This window comes from Pinus tabuliformis, chromosome 4_1 (assembly GCF_031772625.1).
Source record: "Pinus tabuliformis cultivar Carrire ecotype Pingquan chromosome 4_1, CPIR1, whole genome shotgun sequence".
NCBI lineage: Eukaryota > Viridiplantae > Streptophyta > Pinopsida > Pinales > Pinaceae > Pinus > Pinus tabuliformis.
In genome coordinates, this window is record NC_142303.1 from 691,426,109 (window position 1) to 691,451,749 (window position 25,641).

General features: G+C 37.9%; 1 protein-coding gene across 1 annotated transcript; it reads right to left on the minus strand.

Moving 5' to 3' along the window:
• Positions 1-24,041: 24,041 nt before the first annotated feature.
• On the minus strand, positions 24,042-24,880 carry LOC149178017 (uncharacterized). The gene has a single exon (XM_089423524.1). The coding sequence runs from the start codon at positions 24,609-24,611 to the stop codon at positions 24,126-24,128; it is 486 nt and encodes a 161-aa protein (XP_089279650.1). The 5' UTR covers positions 24,612-24,880; the 3' UTR covers positions 24,042-24,125.
• Positions 24,881-25,641: the final 761 nt, after the last annotated feature.

The following is a 25,641-nucleotide window of genomic DNA, read 5'->3' on the forward strand; positions in this document are numbered from 1 at the left end:
CTATGCCATGGTGCTCTTATCCCTTAATCAAACTCGCTCATCCATGAATTCTTGGAGTCTACAATCACCCTGTCATATCTTCTCATCAAGTTCATTGAGTTCAACAACCCTTCCATGGAGATTATTCAAGTCCTTCCGCATGTCCACTATCCTGTCTCCCATGTATCAAGAGTTCCCACTCTCGTACAAGAGCTTCATAGCGTTTCTGCATTTCGTCTTTCCAATAATCTGTTACATCTTCAAGTTTTTGAAATGCTCTTTCAACCATCTTCATTCGTTCGGCAAGTCTTCAATACCTTCTTTACCCTCAACAGTCAATAGCCTCAAAACCCAATATCAACTATCATGAGGCTTTCACTTCAATCTGCAAGCCTCTTGATACCAACTGTGATGAAGTGCAGTTGTATCACTTCCTCCAAATAGCTCTGACACCACTTGTCACACCCCTATTCTGCAGTGATCTTTCAACCACACATAGGCAGGTGCAGCACCACTACCCAATTTCTTTTCACCAATGTTCTATAGTGTAAGAGGGTTATTTTTCATATCTTTATAAGGATTCACTGACAATTGAGCGTATTCCGTGTAGTTAATCTTGAAAATAATATTTAATGATACGAGATTGCCGAGGCGTTTTATAATTTCTTTTCTCAAAATACTAAAATTCTGGTTTAGTATTCTCAGAAAGTATATCACAAATTGAAACCTCGTGAGATATTTTACCTTTTTTGTGTTATTTGTATCCTCTAAAATTTTGGATCGTTTGGAGACGTCTTACCTTTACTTCTTATTTGTATTCTCTACTTATTTTGAAATGCTAGTTTTTGAAATCTATTGCAGGATTTCTTCTGCGTGCAAAGCAGCCTAAATAATATGACTTTTAAGATGTTGATAACGCTTATATCACCTTCCTTGTCTTTGAGAGCATCGCTAGTCGAATTGGGCACTCAAAGGATTTGTTTGCCAATTCGATTGGTACACGCGCAAAGTTTTTGCTGATACTGGATTTGAGTTTGAGTTGTCTCCTAAAGGAAGAAAACAATGTTTTACAAATATAGTTGAAATTCCATTTAACTTTTACATATATTGTTTATAGAGACTTCAACTCTCGATTTAAAAATAGAAAAATACTTTATACGACCTAATATAAAGTCATTCTCATTAATAAATTAATATTAATGCAAATTAACATATTGATTAGGAGTAAGAAGATAAATTCCAACGCCAACAACCAATGAGTGTGGAGACCAACGGGCCCCACTCGAGGTCAGGAGTCGGGTCTCTCTCCACCTTCCCTCTGTGGTTCAGCTCCAAGGTTAGACTTTATGCTAGTCGGGGTTGGTTTTTTTTTACTGGTCGGAGTTTTCATTTCTACTTAATTTTTAATTTTATTTTAAAAACTAACCTATCTCAACGTGAAGCGCACTTGTTCGAGCGAAGTGTACAATTACCCTTAATCTTAAATGGAACTATTACGGTGATCCTTCTTCTTTCTAATAGAAATTAGAAAGAATTCACCCCCAAAAAAATGGAACTATTAAGAATTTATTAAAAACACAATTTTAATATAATTAATTGAAGTGAAATATTTATGGCCATGGAATTAATTTTTTAATAAATTTATTAAATCAATTTAAATATAAAAATTTAATATAATTAATTGAAGTTAAATTTAAATTAATTTTTATGTTCGAGATTACATTCGTATGTTTTTAATTTTTAAAATGTAATTTAATTAATTAATATAAATAGTTATTTATTTTAAATTTAATTTATATTTTTTAATTAAAAATCCATTTATATTTTAAAATTGAATTTGACATCAACTGAAATAACAACTATATGGAACATGGAGGTTGGGTCCCTTCTTTTGCATTTTCTACTTTGAGCTTGACGCTTCCAAATACCGACCTTGGAGCTTAATTCTGCATAATGATGGCGACTACTCTTCTTTTAAACGACCTTTCTTATTTATTTAAACACAACCCTAAGACCCAATATGCATATGGAAATTCCTATTTCATAGACTATTGAATAGTTAATGCGGCCTGACATGCAGGCATTTTAACTTTCGCCCTCCCTCTCGAGGCTGCTATCTCGATGGGCGTGCTTTCACTGAAAGGGCGAAAGTTAAATGCCTGCATGTCAGGCCGCATTAACTATTCAATAGTCTATGAAATAGGAATTGCCATATGGGCAATTCCTATTTCATAGACTATTGAATAGTTAATGCGGCCTGACATGCAGGCATTTTAACTTTCGCCTTCTCTCTCGACGCTGCTATCTCGATGGGCGTGCTTTCACTGAAAGGGCGAAAGTTAAATACCTGCATGTCAGGCCGCATTAATTATTCAATAGTCTATGAAATAGGAATTGCCATATGGGTAATTCCTATTTCATAGACTATTGAATAGTTAATGCGGCCTGACATGCAGGCATTTTAACTTTCGCCCTCCCTCTCGAGGCTGCTATCTCGATGGGCGTGCTTTCACTGAAAGGGCGAAAGTTAAATGCATGCATGTCAGGCCGCATTAACTATTCAATAGTCTATGAAATAGGAATTGCCATATGGGCATTGTCTATGGTATAGGAATTGCCCATATGATGATTATGTATACCTAATTACCCTTAACATGCAGTTATTGTCAGTCCATAATCAAAACTACGGATTTGGCGTTGCTTTGGTAAAAGAAATAAAATTGGTCATTGAAACGAATTGAACATTATTGTATTCTTTGAATAGATTTATTGTATTACAATCACCAACCACTCTAAGTGCATGATAACATAAAATCTTCATATATTCTTGTACCTTTTTAATTGAATTGATAATAGTTTTTGCAAATGCAAGGTTGTCCATGCCTAGTGACTTTGAACATTCTACTTTTCATCCATGTGCGTATAGAACTATGAAAAAATATATTTCCATTGGTAGAATTGTAAAACAGTGTAGCATAAAAGTCTCATAATCTGGAATAAATTATTGCAAATGTGCTAGCTAAGGTCTTTTCCTTCGGTTATCTCACATGCCTATTTGTAAAGAGAAGTGGCACAATATTGGTATTCTAAGCAAAGAATATCAGGCATCTTAATGACATAGATGTTGTCAAAGAGGAATTCTTAACACATGGTGTGTCAACCATAATTCATACATGAGCGTGTTAAATGCATCATAATCCATCGAACGCACATGCCATTGCAAATATTTGTGAAGTTCTTGTAAACAATTATTTAAAAAAAATTAAATATATAAAATAATGAAATTATAAATATAAATATATGAAAATTTTTATAAATAAAATATATTAATATTTATATTATTATGTAATAGTTGCACGATGTTGTTTTATGTAATATTTTGTAATTGAAAAAAAAATACAAATATATTTTAATTATGTTAAATTGAGTATATTTAAAAATGCATTTCAATTACAAGACCTACATTTAATTAACAATAATTTGATTTTACATTTCTAAATGAGATAATTTGTTTATCTTCTTAATATATTATTTGTTAATTTTGAATCCACAATTGAAAATGATATTAAAAGTATATATATTTTATTTGAGTGCAAAATATTGAACGACACACAATGTTAAAATATACAAACACACTTCAAACATAATATTATTTACATCAAATATAATAAATATTTCATTTCATTATCTTACACATTATTATTATCCAAAAAGCTTGACTCTTCAAGTATATTTTGTTGACAAAAAAATAAAACCAACAATGTATAAGACATTAGGGAAAAATAATTTATTTTTTAATTTTTTTAGATTATATTTATTCACATTTTGATTGGTGTAGATGGTTGGATTCTTATTGCGGAATCATGATTTGCACCGTCTGATTGTGTTGGAGGTACTTATGTCACAACATGTGCATGTAACATAAATATGATATTGATATTATGATGTCCACTCATTGCATTGTGTGTGGTGTAATATGCACATATATAGATTATACATTATCATTGACATAAACTGCAAGGCGAATGTTCACCAAACACTGTTAGAAATGTGTTTTCATTGATGGAAAAGGAAATGGAAAGGATTAGCAAAGGAAACTGCATTGGTAAAAATGTTGGCATTGGTGACTAAGGAAGAGATGATTGATGACAAAGCTAATGGAAAAGGTGGTCAATGGAAAAGATCTTCACAGAAAAAGAAAAGGCAAAGACAATGGCAATGATTGGGAAAGGAAATTGCATTGGTAAAAATGTTGTCATTGGTGGCCAAGGAAAAGATGATTGATGGAAAAACCAATGGCAAAGGTATGCACAAACAAAGCAAAGGAAAAGGCAATGGCAATGACAAAGAGTGCAAGGTAAATGAAATTATAATATAGAAATGCTTTGGAGCTAATTCTGGAGTAGCAGATTAGCGCGAGTGTAGGTGTAACCGACACATATGGAAAGAGCTCCAAAAAATATTTCCAATGGTATGTGGAAGGTTGAAAATGGCCTCTTGGTTCAAAAGTTAGAGCTAGTCAAAGTTGGTGAGTCCAAGGTTGCACAGTTAAAGGTGTTTTGAGGAGCCTTTGGTGCATAGCCAAAGTCGGATCCAATGCAAACTCAGTGGAAAGGATGTAAGAGTCTCTACGTGAAGCTTCAAGTAAATGTGACAGCAATGGGATCGCATGTGATTGGACATAAGTGGAGCCAACCTGGTAATCGTAGCCTGGTGGGTTCACCCCGACACAACCCTTTTGGCGCATAAAGGGAAGGTATGAGAGATGGATGCGAAGACATGACAACTATGCACTGTCCAATGGGGACCGAGCAGGTGGAGCCCATCCGACGGTAATACCTTGGTCGAAGCACTCCGGAGGATTCATATATGGCAATGATGCAAGAGCATGAGGCTTGAAGACAAAAGGCTTCATTTTATTCCAAAAATCCAAAAAAAAATTTACAAGCAAAGGAGTGGTATCCTTTAGCTGTCAATTTACAAAGCTTTCTAGATAGGATTTGAGCTAGAATATAGGTATTTGAATGATTTTTTAACTACTCCAAGTATTTCAAACTTAGTTGAGATTCTCGAGGAGAATATCAAGCAGTTTAGGTATTTATCTAGGATTAGACAGATTTGATCCATTGATTGAGGATCAGATTGTTGGATGTAAAGCATTTATGTAAGTTTTGAACTATTGTAAGAGGATTTAGCTGGATTTGGCTACGGAGAATTAGACCGTAAAATAATTGAAATATCTTTGTATCTCTGTATATCCTATGCATGAAAGGTTAAATCCTGGAGGTTGAATTCCTTCGAAATATATCTATGTATTTTTGAATTCTAGTTTGGCCTGTAAATTAGGATTCTATATCATCTAGTGTTATCGCGTTTAATTCCTCATTCACTATGTTTTAAGTTAAATCGAATGTGTTTCGAACCACAGAGCTTTAATTAGCTAAGCTTTGAATTCCATAGAGAAGAGCTAAACCTGGCGGAAGCATTAAAATCATAGCGGAAGGAAAAAAGTATGATAAATTCACAAGGGAACCCGAAGAAGCCTAGAATCATTCGATCTATAGAACCGTTAGATCTATGGTAGTCACGTGCAAACAAGTGTCGGAGTTAAATAGAGTAGTAAAGCGGTCTTCATAGGAAAAATTTGTTTTTGCGTGGGCTCAAGGAGGTAAGTGGTATTTTGGGATAGTCACACAATCCCATTTGGCAACTGACATGTAGCATGAAGAAACTGCTTTTATCACGTGCTCTCGTCTTGATAAACATCGGCAAGAATTCCATGCAATATTAAGCGTCAACTGTTGGATCAAGCGGGCTTGATCAACGACGGAGGACCACCTTGCTAGTTTGTGAGCAGGAAAAGCACTAACCGTCAGATTGAAGGAAGAGGATCGACGGTGGAGAATTAATGTGATAAAGGTTCGGAGAAAGGCGGATGCGAGAAGATTATGAGAAACAGTGTTGGTTTCCTTTCAGTTCCAGGGTAACGGGAGTTCTGGTATATTTCGAGAAATTTTAACAGTTCTGTCGTTTTATCAACATATCTACAATTGGAGGCGAACGATTGAAACTCCAAAGGAATTAGAAGAAGAACTTCCACCTGCGCTTGAGGAGATCATTTTTGGTTTTGAATGATTATCTCTTACACCTGCAACCAGACCACCACGTAATATCAGATGGACTGGAAGGTAAGTGTCAGGACACGGTAGGTGAGGAAACTTACCAACGAAAAGTGAGTAGGAGGAGGCCCACTCCAACAGCTCAGCCAGCAGATGGATAGCCCGAAGGAATAACAAAGCAGGCATACGTAGTAGAATGTCGGCCTGACAAAAAAACAATGAAAAGGTCGGTAAGCCTAAAAACAAATTAACGAAGTATTTGGTCCCAAAACAAGGCCTCAAAGGATATTTTTTCTCTCCTCCATGAAGACGGGTGGCGACACACGATTGGCTCGAGAGACATCAGGTGGTGACATCAGCATGGACATGTGGCAGGGAGATGTGAGGTTTTCGGATACCTAAAGAGGCCATTTCCAAGTGACATGTGTCATCTATCGCAGGGCGATGCATAGCATAGGTGATGTCATTATTACATCATCTTGGTGGAAATGGTCTGGAATATTTAAATGGTGTGTAATAGGTGTTGAAAGGTAATGGGTGCTAAGACATGTAAGCATTAACAATGGATAGTGGCGACTAATAAGAAGTGGATAAGGCGGATCCTATTAACCAACTCATCCCGACGAATGGAGGCCAAAAGTTTAATAAGGAGCACAAGTGAAAGCTTTGACAGCAAGGCGTTGGGCCACAGAGGCAGAGGGACAACTAATGAAATGGGCGATAGGAAATCCCCATGGACACATCGACTCGGCAAGTAGACCCCAATGGTTTAATATGGAGGTGGAATAAAAAGCCTTGAGTTTGAGAGTTCCGCGTTGAACACTTGGACCGAACCCTTGGGTCATTACGCATAGAAATGAACTCAAGGTGTGGAGAAAAAAGCAGTGGAGGCTCTTGGGAGATATAACTAAGCGCATGGACCTATCCCATGGATTGGTTGGCATAGAAATAAAGGAGCACTAACCTTTTGGGCTTGTGGTTGGTCTGATGGAAATAATATTGAGAGGGGGCGTGAATCAGTATTATCAAGTCAAATATTCCCTTCTTCAAATTCAGATGATATACGCTACTTCAACTAATTAAACCCGCGTATATACGCAACTATGTCAAAATAAAACCGCGTATACAATGTAAACTTATAATTTACTTTATCTGTCAGATGTTGATTGTTAATCTGTGTATCAGAATCAGTAACCAGGAACAGTAAAAACAGAGCAGAAGACAATCATACACAAGAACACAAGATATAAGGTGGAAACCCAATGTGGGTGAAAACCACCTGCTGCAATTCGTCTCTATCTTCTCTTTAATTAGAAACTTCTTTTTACAATTGTACTGGTGTAGTCCTTTACCAGTACGCAGGCTGCAACCTGCAGAGAGCTACAACCCTCTCTCGTTTACCAGCTTCTCCTGGAAGGGAGCTACAACCCCCTTAGCTCTTGCACTAGCCAAGATACTAGTACGTAGGTGCTGGCCTACAGAAGGCTACAACCTTCTCTTTCTTTCAGGGACCACGTTTCATAAATTTTCAGACTGGATCCACAAATAGCATCAAGAATTTCTGCATTAACCAATCACCTTCTCACCAATAAAAAACTGAATCAAAATAAACACTTCTCTGACAACTGTACCCAGATCACAGTAACAGTAACCACACACCAAATCTGAACCCAGAACACTTCAGCAATAAACAGAAGCAGCAAGATCACAACTCAAAATATATATGCTACTTTAATAGCTTGAAACCTGCGTGCATACGCTTCTGAGTATGGAACAACCTGCATATACGTTGTTTTCCTTCACTGAACCTGTATATATACGCGCCTTAGCTGAACTGAACCTGCGTACAGATCTACAAAGGATAATTTACTCTTTCAAATAGTCAAGCACTGATTAACCCAGATTATCAGATTTATAGATCACGCATACGCCATATATAACAGATCAAAATCATGCAAAGATATTATCATTCAAGCCAAGAGATTGTGACCCATCAATAGAACTTATCCTTCTTTGCACTAAGGTTCCTCCTTCATTCAGATCCAGATCTGCTCCACAACGCTAATCACCAATATTTCAGATCTCGCACTTTATCAGATATTCAATAATAATTCAGATGCCCTTTGCCACATGATCTCCTTCCGCTTTTATAGTTTTAGGCCTTCCACAATACCACGGTCCAAAACCATAATAAACCAATACCACGGACCCAATACTTGAGATCAACACTTCTGACGAGGTACCATGGTCCAAAAACATAGGTTCAAATACCAAGGACTAACTACCACGGACCAAGGGTAAGTTCTCCAACATATACGCGATTTTCCTTGCATGAAAGTGCGTGTATACGCATATGCGCCTTTTAAACATCTAACCAGCGTGTATACGCGACTTCGTCTAGATGAACCTGCGTATATGTCTTTTCCTTCATTCCGAAAGCCTGAACTGGGATCTGTGACCAAAGAGAGTTTCCATCAAGGACAACACCTGTGCAATAGCTCCAAACCTGTGTCATAATGCCAACAATCTTCCCCTTTGGACTTGATGGCAACCCAAAATCCTCAAAGTCATTCTCCCCCTTTATCATCAAGGGCAAAGGGTTGTGCTCCCCCTGAGAGCATGCTGAAATTTCTGCCCTGCTGTAGGCAAGATCTGCAAAAGATGTTATTTAAGAAGAACCATGACTTATACATCATAAAAGACCTTCCTATCACCAAAGACTCAATACATACATCCATCACCCAACCAAGTGGGGATACATCAAAAATTTACATATGACAACCAAGTTCATTACATGTTCATCACAGGCATAGTGGGGAAACCAAAATAGGCCATTACATGACCTTGACACCATAAAAGAGATACCACAAAAAGAGATACATGACATAGAGACGAATTATCTAGAACAATACTTATGAAAGTCACAGATAACTGATAGCAGCAACATATGTCCATCATTATTCAGCAACCAAGATTTCCTTCTGTTCTCCCTCTGCCTCTGTTCCACCTAAAACCAACAACAGCCGTGAACTAGAACCAAAAGCTTCTAAGATAATGCCAACAATGCATTATTAGAAGATTATCTCCTCCCCCTGAACCTGTGCCAGATGGTCTCTGTCAGACCAATATCAGACTCTCTTCAACCAGAGTCTGTCCTTGCTGATTTTCTTCAGAACTCCATATACGCGACTGCTCTTGCATAAATCGATGTATGTACGCGGATCTTCCTCATTCAACTCGCGTACACCCATTTTTCTCTGAAACAGACAAGTTTTAACAGTAAGATGATGCATCAACTACTCCCATCTTCTGTCTGAGGTATTCAAATTTCTCTCTGGGCAGTGGTTTGGTGAGAATATCAACAACTTGTTCCTTAGAAGGAACATACTCCAATTTGACCTTTTGTTCCAACACTTGTTCCCGGAGAAAGTGATACTTGATCGGTGTGTGCTTGGTCTTTGAATGCATGACTGGGTTCTTTGAAATGTTGATTGCACTTTTATTATCACATAAGATGGAGATAGGTGGTGTACAAGTGATTTGAAAATCCTGCAAGGTTTGCATCATCCAAAGAAGTTGAGTGCAGCAAGATGCAGCAGCCACATATTCCGCTTCAGCTGTAGATAAAGCAATCGAACTCTGTTTCTTGTTGAACCAAGATACTAATCTGGAACCCATAAAGAATGCACCACCACTTGTGCTCTTCCTGTCATCCACGCTTCCGGCCCAATCTGCATCTGTGTAAGCATGAAGTGTGAGATCTATATCTCTAGGATACCATAAGCCATAGTTTTGAGTTCCTTGAAGGTACTTGAAGATTCTCTTGACTGCCTGAAGATGAGTTTCCTTTGGATTTGCCTGAAATCTTCCAACTATTCCCACTGCATGCATGATGTCTGGTCGGGTACCTGTCAAATAAAGTAGACTTCCAATCATAGATCTGTAGGTTGGTTGATGCATTGCTGCTGATTCATCATTTGCACTGAGGTTGCATCCTGTGACCATGGGGGTACATACTGGTTTTGCATCATCCATGCCATATTTCTTCAAAATCTGCTTGAGATACTTGGTTTGAGACAAGAAGATACCGCCTTCATTTTGTTGGATTTGCAAACCAAGAAAATATGTCAGTTCTCCAAGCAAAGACATTTCGAATTCTTTCTGCATCACCAAGGCAAAGCTTTGACTCATAGCTTCTTCATTGTTGCCAAAGATAATATCATCTACATACACAACAAGTATTAGCAATTTGTCATTTTCGATTTTTATGTAAAGATTTCTATCTGCTGATCCCTTTGAAAAACCTTGTTGATGAAGATATTTGTCCAAACGGTAGTACCAAGCCCTTGGAGCCTATTTAAGACCATAGAGAGCCTTTTTTAGTCTACATACAAGATTTGGATCATTCCCAAGGATGAAACCATCTGGTTGCTCAATGTACACTTCTTCTTCTAAGTCCCCATTCAGAAAGGCTGATTTCACGTCCATTTGAAAAACTTTGAACTTCTGAAAGCTTGAGAGAGCAAGGAACATTCAGATGGCCTCAAGTCTAGCAACGGGAGCAAAAGTTTCTTCGAAGTCTATTCCTTCTTGTTGAGCATACCCTTTACACACAAGTCTGGCCTTGTTTCTAATTACTTCCCCATTTTCATTCAACTTATTTTTGAAGATACATTTTGTCCCTATGACATTCTTATCTTTTGGTCTAGGAACCAACTCCCAAGTGTCGTTCTTTTCAATCTGCTCAAGTTCTTCATCCATCGCCTTGACCCAACATTCATCTTTGCATGCCTCTCTTACATTTTGTGGTTCAGTGGAGGAGAGAAATGCCAAATAGCTTGAGGCTTCTGCAACTGTTCTTCTTGTTTGTACACCTGCTTCTTTCTGCCCCAAAATCTGAGATTCTGGATGATTCTTTTGAACGTACCTGGATGGAGTCTTCTCTTCTATCCTTATTTGCTCCTCAGGTGCCTCTTGAGGTTCTTCTTCATCATCTGTCTAATTTGTTGAGTAGTCTTCATCCTCTTCGATATTTTCATGATTTACTTGCCTAGGGATGTATCCTTTTTCATCAACCACTACATCAATGCTGTAAACAATTCTTCCAAGTCTTTTATTGTAACACTTATATGCTTTGATGTGGGGAGAATAACCAAGGAGAATGCCTTCATCTGCTCTAGGTTCAAGTTTTCCAAGCTATTCATCAGTGTCCTTAATATAGAATTTGCTCCCAAAAATTTTGAAATGCTTTACCGAAGGAGTCTCACCATACCAGAGCTCATGAGGAGTTTGAGTGCTGTTCACTCGAACATTTGTTTTGTTGAGAATAACAACCGCAACAAATGCAGATTCACCCCAGAAGGTTGCGGGAGTCCCAGACTCATCAAGCATAGCACGGGCCATTTGTTGGACCGTTCTGTTCATCCTTTCCACCACTCCATTTTGTTGAGGAGTCCTAGCTGTAGAGAATTCCCTTCTTATTCCATGTTCTTCACAGAAGTCGAAAAATTCATTTGAGGTAAACTCCCCAACTCTGTCAAACCTTAGGCACTTAATTTTGTGATCTGATTCGTTTTTAGCCAAGGTTTTGAAAGATTTGAATTTTTCAAATGCTTCGTCCTTGTGTTTCATAAGTCCCAACCAAACCATCCTGGAGAAGTCGTCATTGAATAATATAAAGTATTCTTCTCCTCGAGGTGACCTTGTCCTAAATGGACCACATACATCTGTATGGACTAGTTCAAGAGGCCTGCTGGTTGATCCTTCCTTCTCAGGGAAGTTAGTTCTGGTTTGCTTACCAAACCGACATGATTTACATATGGTGTTGTCTGGAATTTTGATATCTGGAAGACCATGAACTGCCTAGTATTTGCATGCTTTCCTTATTTGTGAAAAGCTTAGATGCCCCAACCTCCGGTGCCATAACCAATTTTTATCATCCTTGCTCAAATAGCATTGTTGTTGTCCTTCTTCAAATATGTATAGATTATTTGGAGTTCTTCTGCCTTTGATCACTGTTTTTCCTGTATCAAGATCACGAACACTACATCCATTTGATCGAAATATTACCTCTGTTCCTTGATCGCACATCTGACTGACACTTAGTAGATTATGCTTCAAGCCATCAACATACAAAACATTTCCAGCTTTGACCTTTTCTTTCAACTGAGCAGTGCCTTTTCCTTTTATGGCTGCAGGGGTATCATTTCCAAAAGAAACTTTCTTTCCCTTTTCTAAAGCAGTATATGATTCAAGTTTTTCTTTATCACCTGTCATATGCTTCGAACATCCGCTGTCGATGTACCATAGATTTTCTTGTCCTTCTGCATAAAAAGCTATCCCACATCTTTCTGTTTTTGGTTCCTTTATTCTCCATGTTCTAGTGCTTGAGGCTTGTTCCTTTTTCTGTCGAAACCTGCTCCAGCATTCAGAATCTTCATGACCGAAGTTATTACAAATAGAACATTCAATTTCATTTTCAGGGGCCGAAAAGTTGTTATAGGTCCTTTTCGTAATCCCAATCATACTTCTTTGTTTTTGAGCTTCTCTAGTCATGATTCTCTTATAAGAAACACATTGAGTTGCTTTGTGACCAAAGTTATGGCAAGAGAAACATTGGCCATTGAAGAAACTTCTGTGATTATCAAATCTACCAGCCAAATGATTGTAATTTCTATTGTCATCCATTCTTGAAACAAATTGAGAATTTTTTACCTGTGGCTGGTTGTAGATGTTGTTCACCCTTAAGATGGATTTCTCCTGGTTTACCTGGTAGTCTTTGTTTGTTCTTGATGTAATTCATCCCTGCTTTACCTGGTGATCTCCATTGGGCTTTTGCTCATTCCTCCTTGCTGCATCAAGATAACTCCTTGAGGTGGATGCTTGAGATGTTTCTCCATTATAACCCAGACCTGTCTTGACTAGAGGAGAACGTTGTACATTGACAATCTCATCCAGAGTTTCAGATCCTTTAACAAATTTAAGATTAAGAGCCTTTGTTTTCTCAATTTCTTTTCTAAGGCCAACAATTTCACATTCTAACTTCTCAAGAGATTTTTCTTTTTCATCAAGTTGGAATTGCAGAGTATCAATGATCATATCTTTTTCTTCTAAACATATTTTGAGTCGAGAAATCTCTTCATAAAAACCATCTACATGTATAGCGTCCATGTAATCATCATCTTCAAAGGCCATTAAAAGTTTATAATCATTACCTCGTTCATCTTCGTCACTATTTGATAGGCCATCACTGTCTTCATAAGTGTAGTAACTTTCTTAGTTGCATTCTGTTTCTTGTTCCATCTAACAGGTTCCTTCCCTTTGTCAATCTTATCCTTGTGAGGACATTTGGCAGCATAGTGACCGACTCTTCCACGAGCAAAGCATTTGAAAGGTAACTTACCTCGGAACCGTCCAGTACCCCGTTGAAGATTTCTGACAAAATTTGATTCTTCTTCTTCTTCTGACACGTGACCTGACTCATAGTACTCTCCTTTGCCTGAAGCCTTGAAGGCAGCTTCTCTCCTGTCTGATGGACCTCCTTTCCTCATTTCATAAGCAGTTAGAATTCCGTGTAGCTGTGACATTTTAAGGCTTTGTAGATTCTCTTTTTCTTCTATTGCAGAAACTTTAGATTCAAACCTAGGGGACAAAGATCTTAGAACTTTTTCAACCACAACAACCTCTTTTATTTCTTCACCCAAATTTTTCATACAATTAACAATCTCATCTACACGAAGAAAATAGTTAGCCACACTTTCATCATTATACATCTTGAGATTTTCATACTGAATCTTGAGGGTTTGAAGTTTTGCTCGTTTTACCTGATCATCTCCTTCATAGCTCAGAACAATCTTGTCCCATATCTCTTTTGCGGATTTAAACTGCATTACCTTGACAAATTATGATTGAGATAGGCATCCTAATAGAGTATTGACCGCCTTTGCATTTGTTTCATATTTCTTCTTCTCAGCCGGATCTGTAGGAGTTGCTGATGGAAAAGTATACCCTGTATCTATGATATCCCAGACTTCTGTACCAAGAGATTGAAGATAGGCAGTAACTCTTACCTTCCAATAAACGAAGTTTGTCCCATCAAAAATCGGTGGCCTGATTGATGCTACCCTCTCGTAGTTGCTCATGATGAACGATCTTCCTTCAAGCGATCAAGCTTCTTCTGAAGGACCGGCTCTGATACCAATTGATGGAAATAATACTGAGAGGGGGGGTGAATCAGTATTATCAAGTCAAATATTCCCTTCTTCAAATTCAGATGATATACACTACTTCAACTAATTAAACCCACGTATATACGCAACTATGTCGAAATAAAACTGCGTATACAATGTAAACTTATAATTTACTTTATCTGTCAGATGTTGATTGTTAATCTATGTATCAGAATCAGTAACCAGGAACAGTAAAAACAGAGCAGAAGACAATCATACACAAGAACACAATATATAAGGTGGAAACCCAATGTGGGTGAAAACCACCTGCTGCAATTCATCTCTATCTTCTCTTTAATTAGAAACTTATTTTTACAATTGTACTAGTGCAGTCCTTTACCAGTACGCAGGCTGCAACCTGCAGAGAGCTACAACCCTCTCTCATTTACCAGCTTCTCCTAGAAGGGAGCTACAACCCCCTTAGCTCTTGCACTAGCCAAGATACTAGTACGTAGGTGCTGGCCTACAGAAGGCTACAACCTTCTCTTTCTTTCAGGGACCACGTTTCATAAATTTTCAGACTGGATCCACAAATAACATCAAGAATTTCTGCATTAACCAATCACCTTCTCACCAATCAAAAACTGAAGCAAAATAAACACTTCTTTGACAACTGTACCCAGATCACAATAACAGTAACCACACACCAAATCTGAACCCAGAACACTTCAGCAATAAACAGAAGCAGCAAGATCACAACTCAAAATATATACGCTACTTTAATGGCCTGAAACCTGCGTGCATACGCTTTTGAGTATGGAACAACCTGCGTATACGTTGTTTTCCTTCACTGAACCTGCATATATACGCGCCTTAGCTGAATTGAACCTGCGTACAGATCTACAAAGGATAATTCACTCTTTCAAATATTCAGGAACTGATTAACCTAGATTATCAGATTTATAGATCACGCATACGCCATATATAACAGATCAAAATCATGCAAAGATATTATCATTCAAGCCAAGAGATTGTGACCCATCAATAGAACTTATCCTTCTTTGCACTAAGGTTCCTCCTTCATTCAGATCCAGATCTGCTCCACAACGCTAATCACCAATATTTCAGATCTCGCACTTTATCATATATTCAATAATAATTCAGATGCCCTTTGCCACATGATCTCCTTCCTCTTTTATAGTTTTAGGCCTTCCACAATACCACGGTCCAAAACCATAATAAACCAATACCACAGACCCAATACTTGAGATCAACACTTCTGACGAGGTACCATGGTCCAAAACCATAGGTTCAAATACCGAGAACTAACTACCACGGACCAAGGGTAAGTTCTCCAACATATACGCGCTTTTCCTTGCATGAAAGTGCGTGTATACGCATACGCGCCTTTTAAATGTCTAACCAGCGTGTATACGTGACTTCGTCTAGATGAACCTGCGTATATGTCTTTTCCTTCATTCTGAAAACCTGAACTGAGATCTGTTACCAAAGAGAGTTGCCATCAAGGAAAACACCTGTGCCATAGCTCCAAACTTGTGTCATAATGCCAACATGGTCACTTCGCGTAAAAGCGGGACTGATGGCACAAAGTCATTAACATAGGGAATTGGACCTTGTAGGGTTGAAATGGATTAGCGCCCAGGGACCTTAGCCAATGGTCACGGAGAGCTAGTTGTATGGAGCACAATAGGTGATGGGCTAGAGAAAAAGAGCCTAAAGACCAATTCAATAGTGTTGACAATAGTTTTGGTTTTAAAACTAAAAAGGGTTACGAAGGCCTTTTGGGCTATAGAAAAGTGTTGTGCATGGTAGCAGGGGTTTGGTGACAATGACATGAGCTCGAAAGAAATCATGAGCAATCAATAGCATAATAAAAGTCTTGTGGCTTTGACATGAAGAGTTGGAAGCTAGTAGTTTTGGTGGAGTTTAAAGCTTGACGGCAGCATGAATCAGTCGACAACCTGTGTTAACAATAGTTTGGTGGAACTGCCTATTAAAGAGATAGTTTTGCAAGTTAAGCCAATGTTAGTAGTAATTAAAAATTAGAAATCCATAGCTAAAACCTATTAAGAACTACAATTGCAAAAATAAGCAGGAAAAAAACAAAGAACCTAGAGTTTGAGTTTCGAACAACAATAGTAGAATATAAAAAAAATTGGTGAATAGTCATAGGATTGATATTAACAGGACAAAGGAAAAAAATATTAATTCATGCATCATATTTAACAACAAGATGACAACAATCCAATTCAAAAAAATCAATGCATAATTCTATAAAGCAGAGCTCGAGCAACAAAGAGAGGCACGAGAGGTGAATAGCAGCAAAGAGTTGTTGGTTGTTGCATATGTGTGTGTAGAAGAGATTTCCTAGAGCTAAGTTGTTACATGTGAGAGCAATGTGTTGATTAGAGGTTGCATGATGTTGGTATGCATTCTTGGTGATTGTTGTTGATGTTGTTCATGTGAAGAGCACGATGTTTTGTATCAACAATCAAAGATAGCTAAAGGTGTTGGTGATTGGGGAAGTTAATTATTTTGAAAGAAGAGAAGGCATATAGATCTGAGTTTGAAAATGGATGAAAGGTGGATCCATAGGGCTAGAAAGTGGTAGCTTCCAAATTAGGGGTAGCAACGCCTTCTAGTGGGTGCTAGTAAATGTTCAGAGGCAACAATCCCATTTAGCAAAGACTGATAAACGAGTAAGGGTAGGTGTCCCTTCCAGTGGGTACTAGTAAATGAGTAGGGGAATTAGTCCCTTTGAGTGGTAGTTAATAAATGAGCAAATATTGAAGATCCTTTCAGTAGCAGCTGATAAACCTATGCGAGGTAGTTTGTGGGGCCATGATCTAATCAAGTTGAAGCTTGTAATAAAAGAAGATTGTTTTTTTTGTATATGTTTCTCATGTGCTTGATATTTATGATGTTATACATGATCACGTTCTGTTGTTGATGCATGAATAATTGTTAAAGAGATTAAAAAGTGAAATTTGTGAAGAATTGTATAATTTGGCCACACTACTGATTCACCCCCTCTCAGTAGTGTCCCAGTTTCCATTGTTTCTAATAATTTGGAATCAAAGCCAATGTCCTTCAAGATCAGTTTTACATATGGAAGGAGAACCAGGATTGGATTACCTCATATGGCTTTCCATATTTAAATGGATCAAATTATACAACCTGGAAGGTAAAGATGAGAATATACTTGCAAGCTCGTGATTTGGATGCATGGTTACCTGTGGAGTATGGGGTAATAAATGATAAGTTTGATAAAAAAATCTAGGAAGGAAATCAGAGAGGGTTGTCTAAGTTAGATATTGAAAATATTATTTGTTTTAAAAATGTCAAGGAGACATGGGACAAATTGCAGTCCATCCATGAAGTAGATACAAAATTTGCATGTTATGTTAAGATCCTTTCCTCGAAGGATGGAGTAGTTAATAACTTGGTCAAAGACTCAAAGAGCACTAAAGATCATGAATTGGATGATGATTCTTCTATATCGATAGGCCAAGTCAATGATCAACACCCAAAGGAGATGCAATATACAAGTAAGTTGTTGTTCTTTTGTTATTGTAGAACAATAGGTCATTTATCTTCAAACTTCTCAACTTCAAGTATTGGTGAAATTAATAGTTTCTCATCAAGTTGTAATGAAGATAGATATGCTTTAATAGTGATAGAATATATGGAAATTTGTCAAGAATAAAACGGGTCCACCTTTGGTGAAGAGAAGGAAAGGAAATCTCACGTATCAAAAAATGAATCCCTAGAGTCATCAAGGGAACAAACTTTTGAGAGTAAAATAAACACTAGTGGTGAATATAGTGGCTCCACAATTGAGTTGGAAGCTATCGAAGAAAATATTGGTTTGAAGAGGTAGCTCATATAAGCTCTTGAAGAGATTAAGAAATTTAGATCTATAAATACAAAGCCGAAACAGGAGAATAGAGCATTCAAAGAGCAGGTGTTGAATCTTTAGATGCATGTAGAGAATTATGAAGTGTTTAAAGACAATCAAACCAACGATTGTTCCTCTCGGGTTGAAACAACAATTGAAGATGAAAATGACTCAACAACAACATAGAAGGGACCCATTAGCAAAAGAACGCGACATCAAGGAGATAAAGGGACTTCCAAGAATCCAAATAAAGGTATGCAACCCATTATATGTTTTTATTACAATAACATAGGGCACTTTGCCTCCAAGTGTCCAGAGAGGAAAAAAAGATGGTGCAACAAAAAACGATGCATGCACAGATTCAACAATAGCCATGAATTCCTTAGAAGAGAAATTCAAACGGCCAAGTACAGAAATCCTTTCCCCACAAAGGAAATATTTTCAATGGTCCAATAGCAACAAAAGAACGAATTGCAGTCTAGGAAATTGGACAAGCATAAGGTTTGGTAAGAAGAATAATTTCTTTGTTCCCTTCTTGAATAAAGTTGAATGCTACATGTGTAAGAAGTTTGGGCACAAAGCAGTCACATGTGAATTTGACCAAAAATCTACAATTAGAGGCATGGATTATGATGAGATCCAGCAAAGAGAACTGCATATGAGCTATTTCAGTACCCAGAAGAAAGGCATATCAAATGGAGCATGGAGGAAATGCATAACAGTGCTTGGTGAAGAAGATTCCGAGTCTAAAATTATTGTGGTTGATCTCTCCTATATACCCTGCAACAAGTAGAGATCCCAGTCAAACAAAAGAAGTGGCATCAACCCTGAAATATCTTCAAAGGAATACAGTGAGAAAGAAGAGAAACAAAGGTATGTATGCTTAGGAAATGGTAGAAATTCACCCAATTAAACAGATCAATGTAGGACCTCATGGTGTTGAGAAAATTCAACAAATTTAGTTGTTGAAGAAAAATGAAAATAATATACTCAGGGGGAGTATAGCCCTTGCTCATCTTCATTAAAGAGAAGAGGTTGGCTTCAAGGGGAGGTAGAAAACTCTAATGCAAGGAGAAGAATGGAACAAGCTAAGGAATGCATTTGAACAATAAAGGAAACTATGCCTTTTTTATGTTGATTGCTGAGCAATATGGTTTACTGATTTTTGTTTTTAAATATTTGGTAGTATGAGCATGTTCAGTTGGTGATGGTCTGTTTAGCAGAATATATTTCGAACGCAAAAAGGGAGCATGGCCACAGGGGGAGTATACTCATTTCAAGTTTTGAGTATCAAATTATGCATTGACAATTGGTATCATTAATTGGTATAAGTTATGTGCTGCATAGGCTAATGGTTTTTGTTGCATGGATTGATTGTTATGATATTGTTCAAATTGGTAATTGGTATCAGACCTCATATTTATAGTGAAAATAGTATGATCGGAGGATGAGGATACTCAGTCATCAAGTTCTCAAATATTGCTAACAATGGCGTCGATTCAAAAATTGACATCATTTTAATTTGGTATCACTTGTATTAAAGGCATTGTCAATTGGTATTTACAGTCATTAGACTTCTTGTTAGAGTACGATTTTCATGTGGTCTAGTGTTGATAGGAGAATATTGATATGACTATTGTTCATGAGGAGTCAAATGTGTCATGCATAGAAATGATTATTCTTGTTACTATAAGATATGTGTATGGGTCTAGGAAGGCAATGTTATGAATGTAATCCTAACTGAGACTTGGACCAGCGGGAATAATTTTCTCATGGCTTAGTTGCACAAGCATGGGTTGTTTCAGTAAGAAATTCCTCTTGTTTTCTTGAGGCAAAGATTGGGAGTAAATACTCCTTTCCCTTCTATTTAGTCTTCTTCACGGGATAGAAAGGAAGCTCCTTGGATCAAATCAAAGGGATATGAGTTTTTCAGCTTAAGAAGAAACAATTAAGAGGTCCACAAGATTAGAAGATGGAGAGAGATTCTTAATAGGGGGCATGTTAGTATCTTTTCCATTTATTCAAAAGGGGGAGAAGTATTTATGATCAAACACAAGATGGTAAATGATAAGTGGAAAAGCAAAAGGAGAAGTGTCAAGATGGTAATGATCATTGGTAATGATGTGTTGTGTGGCCATCAATGCCAAAGGGGAAATTGTTAGAAATGTGTTGTCATCGATGGAAAAGGCAATGGAAAATATTGAAAAAGCCAACTGCATTGGTAAAAATGTTGTCATTGGTGGCCATGACATAGATGATTGATGGCAAAGCCAATGGAAAATATCTACACAGACAAAGCAAAGGCAAAGGCAATGGAAAATATTGGCAAATGCAACTGCATTTGTAAAAATGTTGTCATTGGTGGCCAAAAAAAAGATGACTCATGGAAAATCCAATGACAAAGATCTTTACACACAAAGAAAAGGCAAAGGAAATGGAAAAGAGTGCAAGGTAAAGACAATTAAAATGTGCAGAGGCTTTGGAGCCAATTCTGGAGAAGTAAATCATCTCAGGTGTAGGTGTAACCCACATAGATGGAAAGAGATTTGAAAAAGCTTCCCAACCGTATGTGGAAGGTTGAAAATGGCCTCCTGGTTCAAAATTTAGAGCCAATCAAATTTGGTGACCCTAAGTCTAAGATTGCAAAGTTAAATATGTTTGGAGGAGCCTTCGACGCATAGCCAAGGTTGGCCTAAATCCCAAACTCAACAGAAAGGATGACAGAGCCTCTACGCAAAGCTCTGGGTAGACATGGCAGTAGCATGAATGCATTTGATTGGCCATAGGTGGAGTCCACCCAACAGTGGTATCCCAACGGGTTCACCCCGGTGCAACCGTTTTGGTGCATAAAGGGAAGGTTCGGGAGACGAACGTTGGGAAACGACAGCTACACACTGTCTAATGGGGATCGAGCAAGTGGAACCCACCTAACGATAATACCCTGGCGAGAGAACCATGAAGGATTTATATATGTCACAATATTGGATGGAGAGGGAGGTAAGTGCCGGGACACGACAGTTGAGGCAACTGACCAATGAAAAGGGAGCAGTAGGAGGCCCACTCCGATAACTTAGCCCGCGAAGGGCTACGCCGAAGGAATAACAAAGCAGCCATACACAACAAAATGTCGGCCTAGTGGGAAAATAATGAAAAGGACGGTAATCCTAAAAATAAATTAATGAAGGATTTGGCTGCAAAACAAGGCCTTAGATGACCTTTTCTCTCACCTCCAGGAGGATAGGTGGTGACATGCGATTGGCTTGAGAGATATTAGGTGGTGGCATCAGCATGGACAAATGGTAGGAAGATTCAAGGTTTTTAGGAACCTAAAAGGGCCATTTTCGAGTGACATGTTTCACCTATCACAAGACGACACATAGCAAACATGATGTCATCTCGGTGGATATAGCTTGGAATATTTAAATGGTGTGCAAGAGGTGTTGTTGGGAAATGGGCACTGGGACACGTAAGCGTTAATGATGGATAGTGAAAAGTGAAAGCTCCAGCAGCAGGGCACCGAGCCACAAAGGCAGAGCGACAACCAATGAAATGGGAATTGGGTGGTCCCCAAGAAACGTAGACTCGACAGGTAGACCCCGGTGGTTTAATATGGAGGTGGAATAAAAAATGTTGGGTTTGGGAGTTCTGGGCTTAGCACCTGTACCCAAAACTTGGGTCATTTCACGTAGAAATGAACCCAAGGCATGTAAAAAAGAGTCGAGGAGGCATTTGGGAGATCTGGCTAAGCACCTATAGTTGTCCCTTGGATTGTTTCACATAGAAACAAAGGAGCGTTGGCCTTTTGGGGTTGTGTTTGGTCGCTTCTTATAGAAGCGGGACCAACAACACAAAGTTATTAACATAGCGAATTGGCCCACATAGGGTTGAAAGGGTTTAGCGCCCGAGGACCTTAGCCAGTGGTCGTGGAGACCTAGTTATATGGCGCAAAATAGGCAGGGGGCAAAGAAAAAGGGCCTAAAGGTGAATTCAATAGTTTTGATAATAGTTTCGGTTTTAAAATTAAAAAGGGTTGAGAAGGCCTTTTGGGGTACAATAAAGTGTTATGCATGGCAGCGTGGTTTGGTGATAGTGACATGAGCCCAATAGCAAGCATGAACAATTGGAAAAATAATAAAAGGCCTTATGGCCTTGACATGAACAGTTGGAAGCCAGTAGTTTTGGCGGAGTTTAAATCTCGGTGGCAGCATGAATGAGTCGAAAACCTTTGTTAACAACAATTCGGTGGAACTACCTATTAAAGATACAGTTCGGTTATTATTTAATTTTATTTAATTTTACAATTTTATCATTATTGGGAGTACTTCATACAACACGTCATGTCATCAATCTTTTGACATTTGTCATAGTAGGTAGATGGGAGGAGAAATGACAAACAAAAGGCATGGTGCATAGGTATATAGTTGGACATGTTTGCAAGGAGCCTCAAGCCATTATGACTAACATCTGAATTTTCCAACTTAGACATTTTTGAGACTCTACAAAATACATGGTTTTACCAAATTAAATACAAGTATGGAAATGTTTCAATCCAACAACATAACAATTTTACATTACGATTGTTCTACTTCAAACAAACTTCGTGATTTCGTAAAATGCCTTGATCAAAAGAATATTAACTATGCGACAACAGAGGAATATGCCAGAACCACCTATGCACGCGTTTGTGTGGAAATGGACTTCAATGTCGGATTCCCAACGGAAATAAACCTAACAAGTAAAGACTATGTGTGGAACCAGAAACTCGATTATGAAAGTGTCCTCTTTCGATGTCGATCCTGCTTTGAGACAGGCCATCTAGCTAAAAATTGCCCAAAAGCCTCTCAGAAAAATTCTGCTAGAAAAAACCACCACAGATCTACATGGTGGGAAGGAGCACAAAAAGAACACTACACTGTCATCAAAGAAGAATACTCTAAAGAAAACTCTAAATCACAAGAAATCGGGCAAGAAAGAAACAACTCTCAAGACAAGCAGGGAGAAAGCCCTGCCCAACAACAAAAAAGTGAACTCGACAACCCCTCAAGCATCAACAGTGATGAGGATTTGAATACCGCACAAAATAAATCTTCATTTAACAGCAAAGCAGATCTCCTAGACCAAATTTCTTCTCCGACCATCTTCAAAAGGACGAACACAATAGATCATGAAGTTAAGACACCAATGTCCCAAGAACCAGATGAGATGAAGGAGATGCAAGATAAAGGAAGTTGGAAGAACGTAGAGCAAAAAAAGAAAACTACAACATCAATCTCGTCAAGAAAGACGAGGAGCCAGACAATTAAAAACTAAGAAAATTATAGGTCCGATAGACCAATTTGGTCCCAGTGGACGGTAACCACTATCATCATCATCAACAAACTTAAAAATAAGATGGTTAACTAAAGGTTAATACAATCAAACTCAGAGCTTTATACACATACAATTTAAAACTAACATTTATATTTTGCCCATATAAGCATCCCTCTCAATCACTCCCAATAACATTTTTATTTTTGTAACTATATTTGTACTAAAAATATCTACAATATAATCTTTGTTCAAATATAACAATAAATTCATATTTTCCCAAATTCAATATTTAAAAAAAAAAAAAAACCCTTTCAATTTGAAACAACAAAAACACAAAACCACGTATGAAAAGTCACATTATGAAGTCCATATTACATAACATCATAGACATTAGCGTTACATCCATACACTTTTACATAACGGTAAGTCTATACCTACGGTTATGCAGGCTACACATCTACTCGACCCTTTACATATACGTCCAAGTTATTTGAAACCCATTTTCAAACTTGTTTCACGCTGCAATGGGAAAGAGAAATCATCTTGAATTAATTACTAAGATCCACACCAACGGTTTGTTTGGATCAAAATAATCATTTTCAAGCTTCAAACCCAAAACACAAAAAGATTTCAAATCTTAATGACACTAGGAGACGGGCTCAACCAGAGAAGCTGGTCTCCTGGATTGTATGCAGACGAGGCCTCCACGACCTGCTTGTGGATGTTATGCAGATGACCCCTCCGCACCTCGGCGGACAGATTGGACGTCGTATCCGCGCTTCGCCGCCTCTGCGCAGCTCTGGATGCGTCTTTTCTGGCGGCGGCGTACAGCCTCGCTGCTAAGGCCAACAAATTCTCGGCCGACTGGAGGGCCAAGAGGGGCAGCAGAAAGTAAAGCTCACCCATCCGGAGCTCCTCCTCGGGTTGCAACGCCGGGCAGCTGGCTCCGTACAAATCACGCGAGCTACAGATGAAATGGCGGGGGTGGTCTTGCAGCACTAGCTTGGCGCTAACCGCCGCCGGAAATTCGTCCACGTGGCCGTTAATGTAGACGATTCTGATCACGTCCGGACTCACCACCTCCGTCCACCGCGCGCACGAGGCCATCGATCCCATAATTCTTCTGTTGCCAAGGTGAATGTAGGGTTACAAGAATCGAACGCGTGACAAACGCTTGAGAATGCACAAAGGGCACTTAAGTTGCCTGGAATTTCGAGATTATGGAACCGCCAGATAGAGAGAATGAAGGGCGTCAAAACGTTCGGCGATTGCAGAAGTCGGGGTTCGGGGTTTCATCCTGCCAGTGCGAATTTTCATTAATGATCGCCAGAAAAACGAGGTGAGAAGAACACAATGGCAACTGCCAGGAAAACACTGCAGGTCAGGGCAGTTGTAACTTTTGACGGAAATGGCCTCCTGATCGATCCTTTTCTGGGCACTTTATTCAAGTGGAATTATCGAATTTTGTGAGAAGTCAAATTTGGTGCAAATTTAATCATGCACAATTGATTTTTTCGGAGTTTTGGTGGATGATTTAGATAGTTAAGGTTCATTAGTAAATATTAATCACTCTGCACTGAGTTAATAATTAACCAATGTCATTACATTTTACATAAATAAAGTAATATTTAAGGAATGAGATGAAAAAGAATTCAGTCAATCATTGATTTAATACATAGTATTTAATATTCGCCAAAATTGTACGTAAATACATTGAATGAAAAGTGATAAAATATTCCTATGTTTTTTTAATAAAACTTAGATGATATCTAATCTGATACTAATGTTTTTCTGTATTTTATAAATGTAATGAAAAAAAATATTAAAAAAAAAAAAAAAAAAATAATGAGAACCAGCTTAAACCGAAATTAAAAAATATTGATAAAATAATATTATAAAAATTTTCTTATTTATTTTTATTCCAATGTTTCACATTTAAATTTAAAACATATATGCAAAATAAAATCTTAAGAATGATTAGTTTTAATTAAAAAAACTAAATTGAATTAGATTGATATTATAGTTTAAAGACCAATATTGTTAACAATATTGTTCTTATGAACAAATGAAAAAGGTACCAAGGGCATATAAGATTAGGAAGGTATGCTTTGTTCTTGTTGGACAATATTGGACCCTTTTTCTCTTG

Excerpts from the sequence above, each read along its gene's own strand:
- LOC149178017 (XM_089423524.1), bottom strand. The coding sequence starts at position 24,611 with ATGGGATCGATGGCCTCGTGCGCGCGGTGGACGGAGGTGGTGAGTCCG.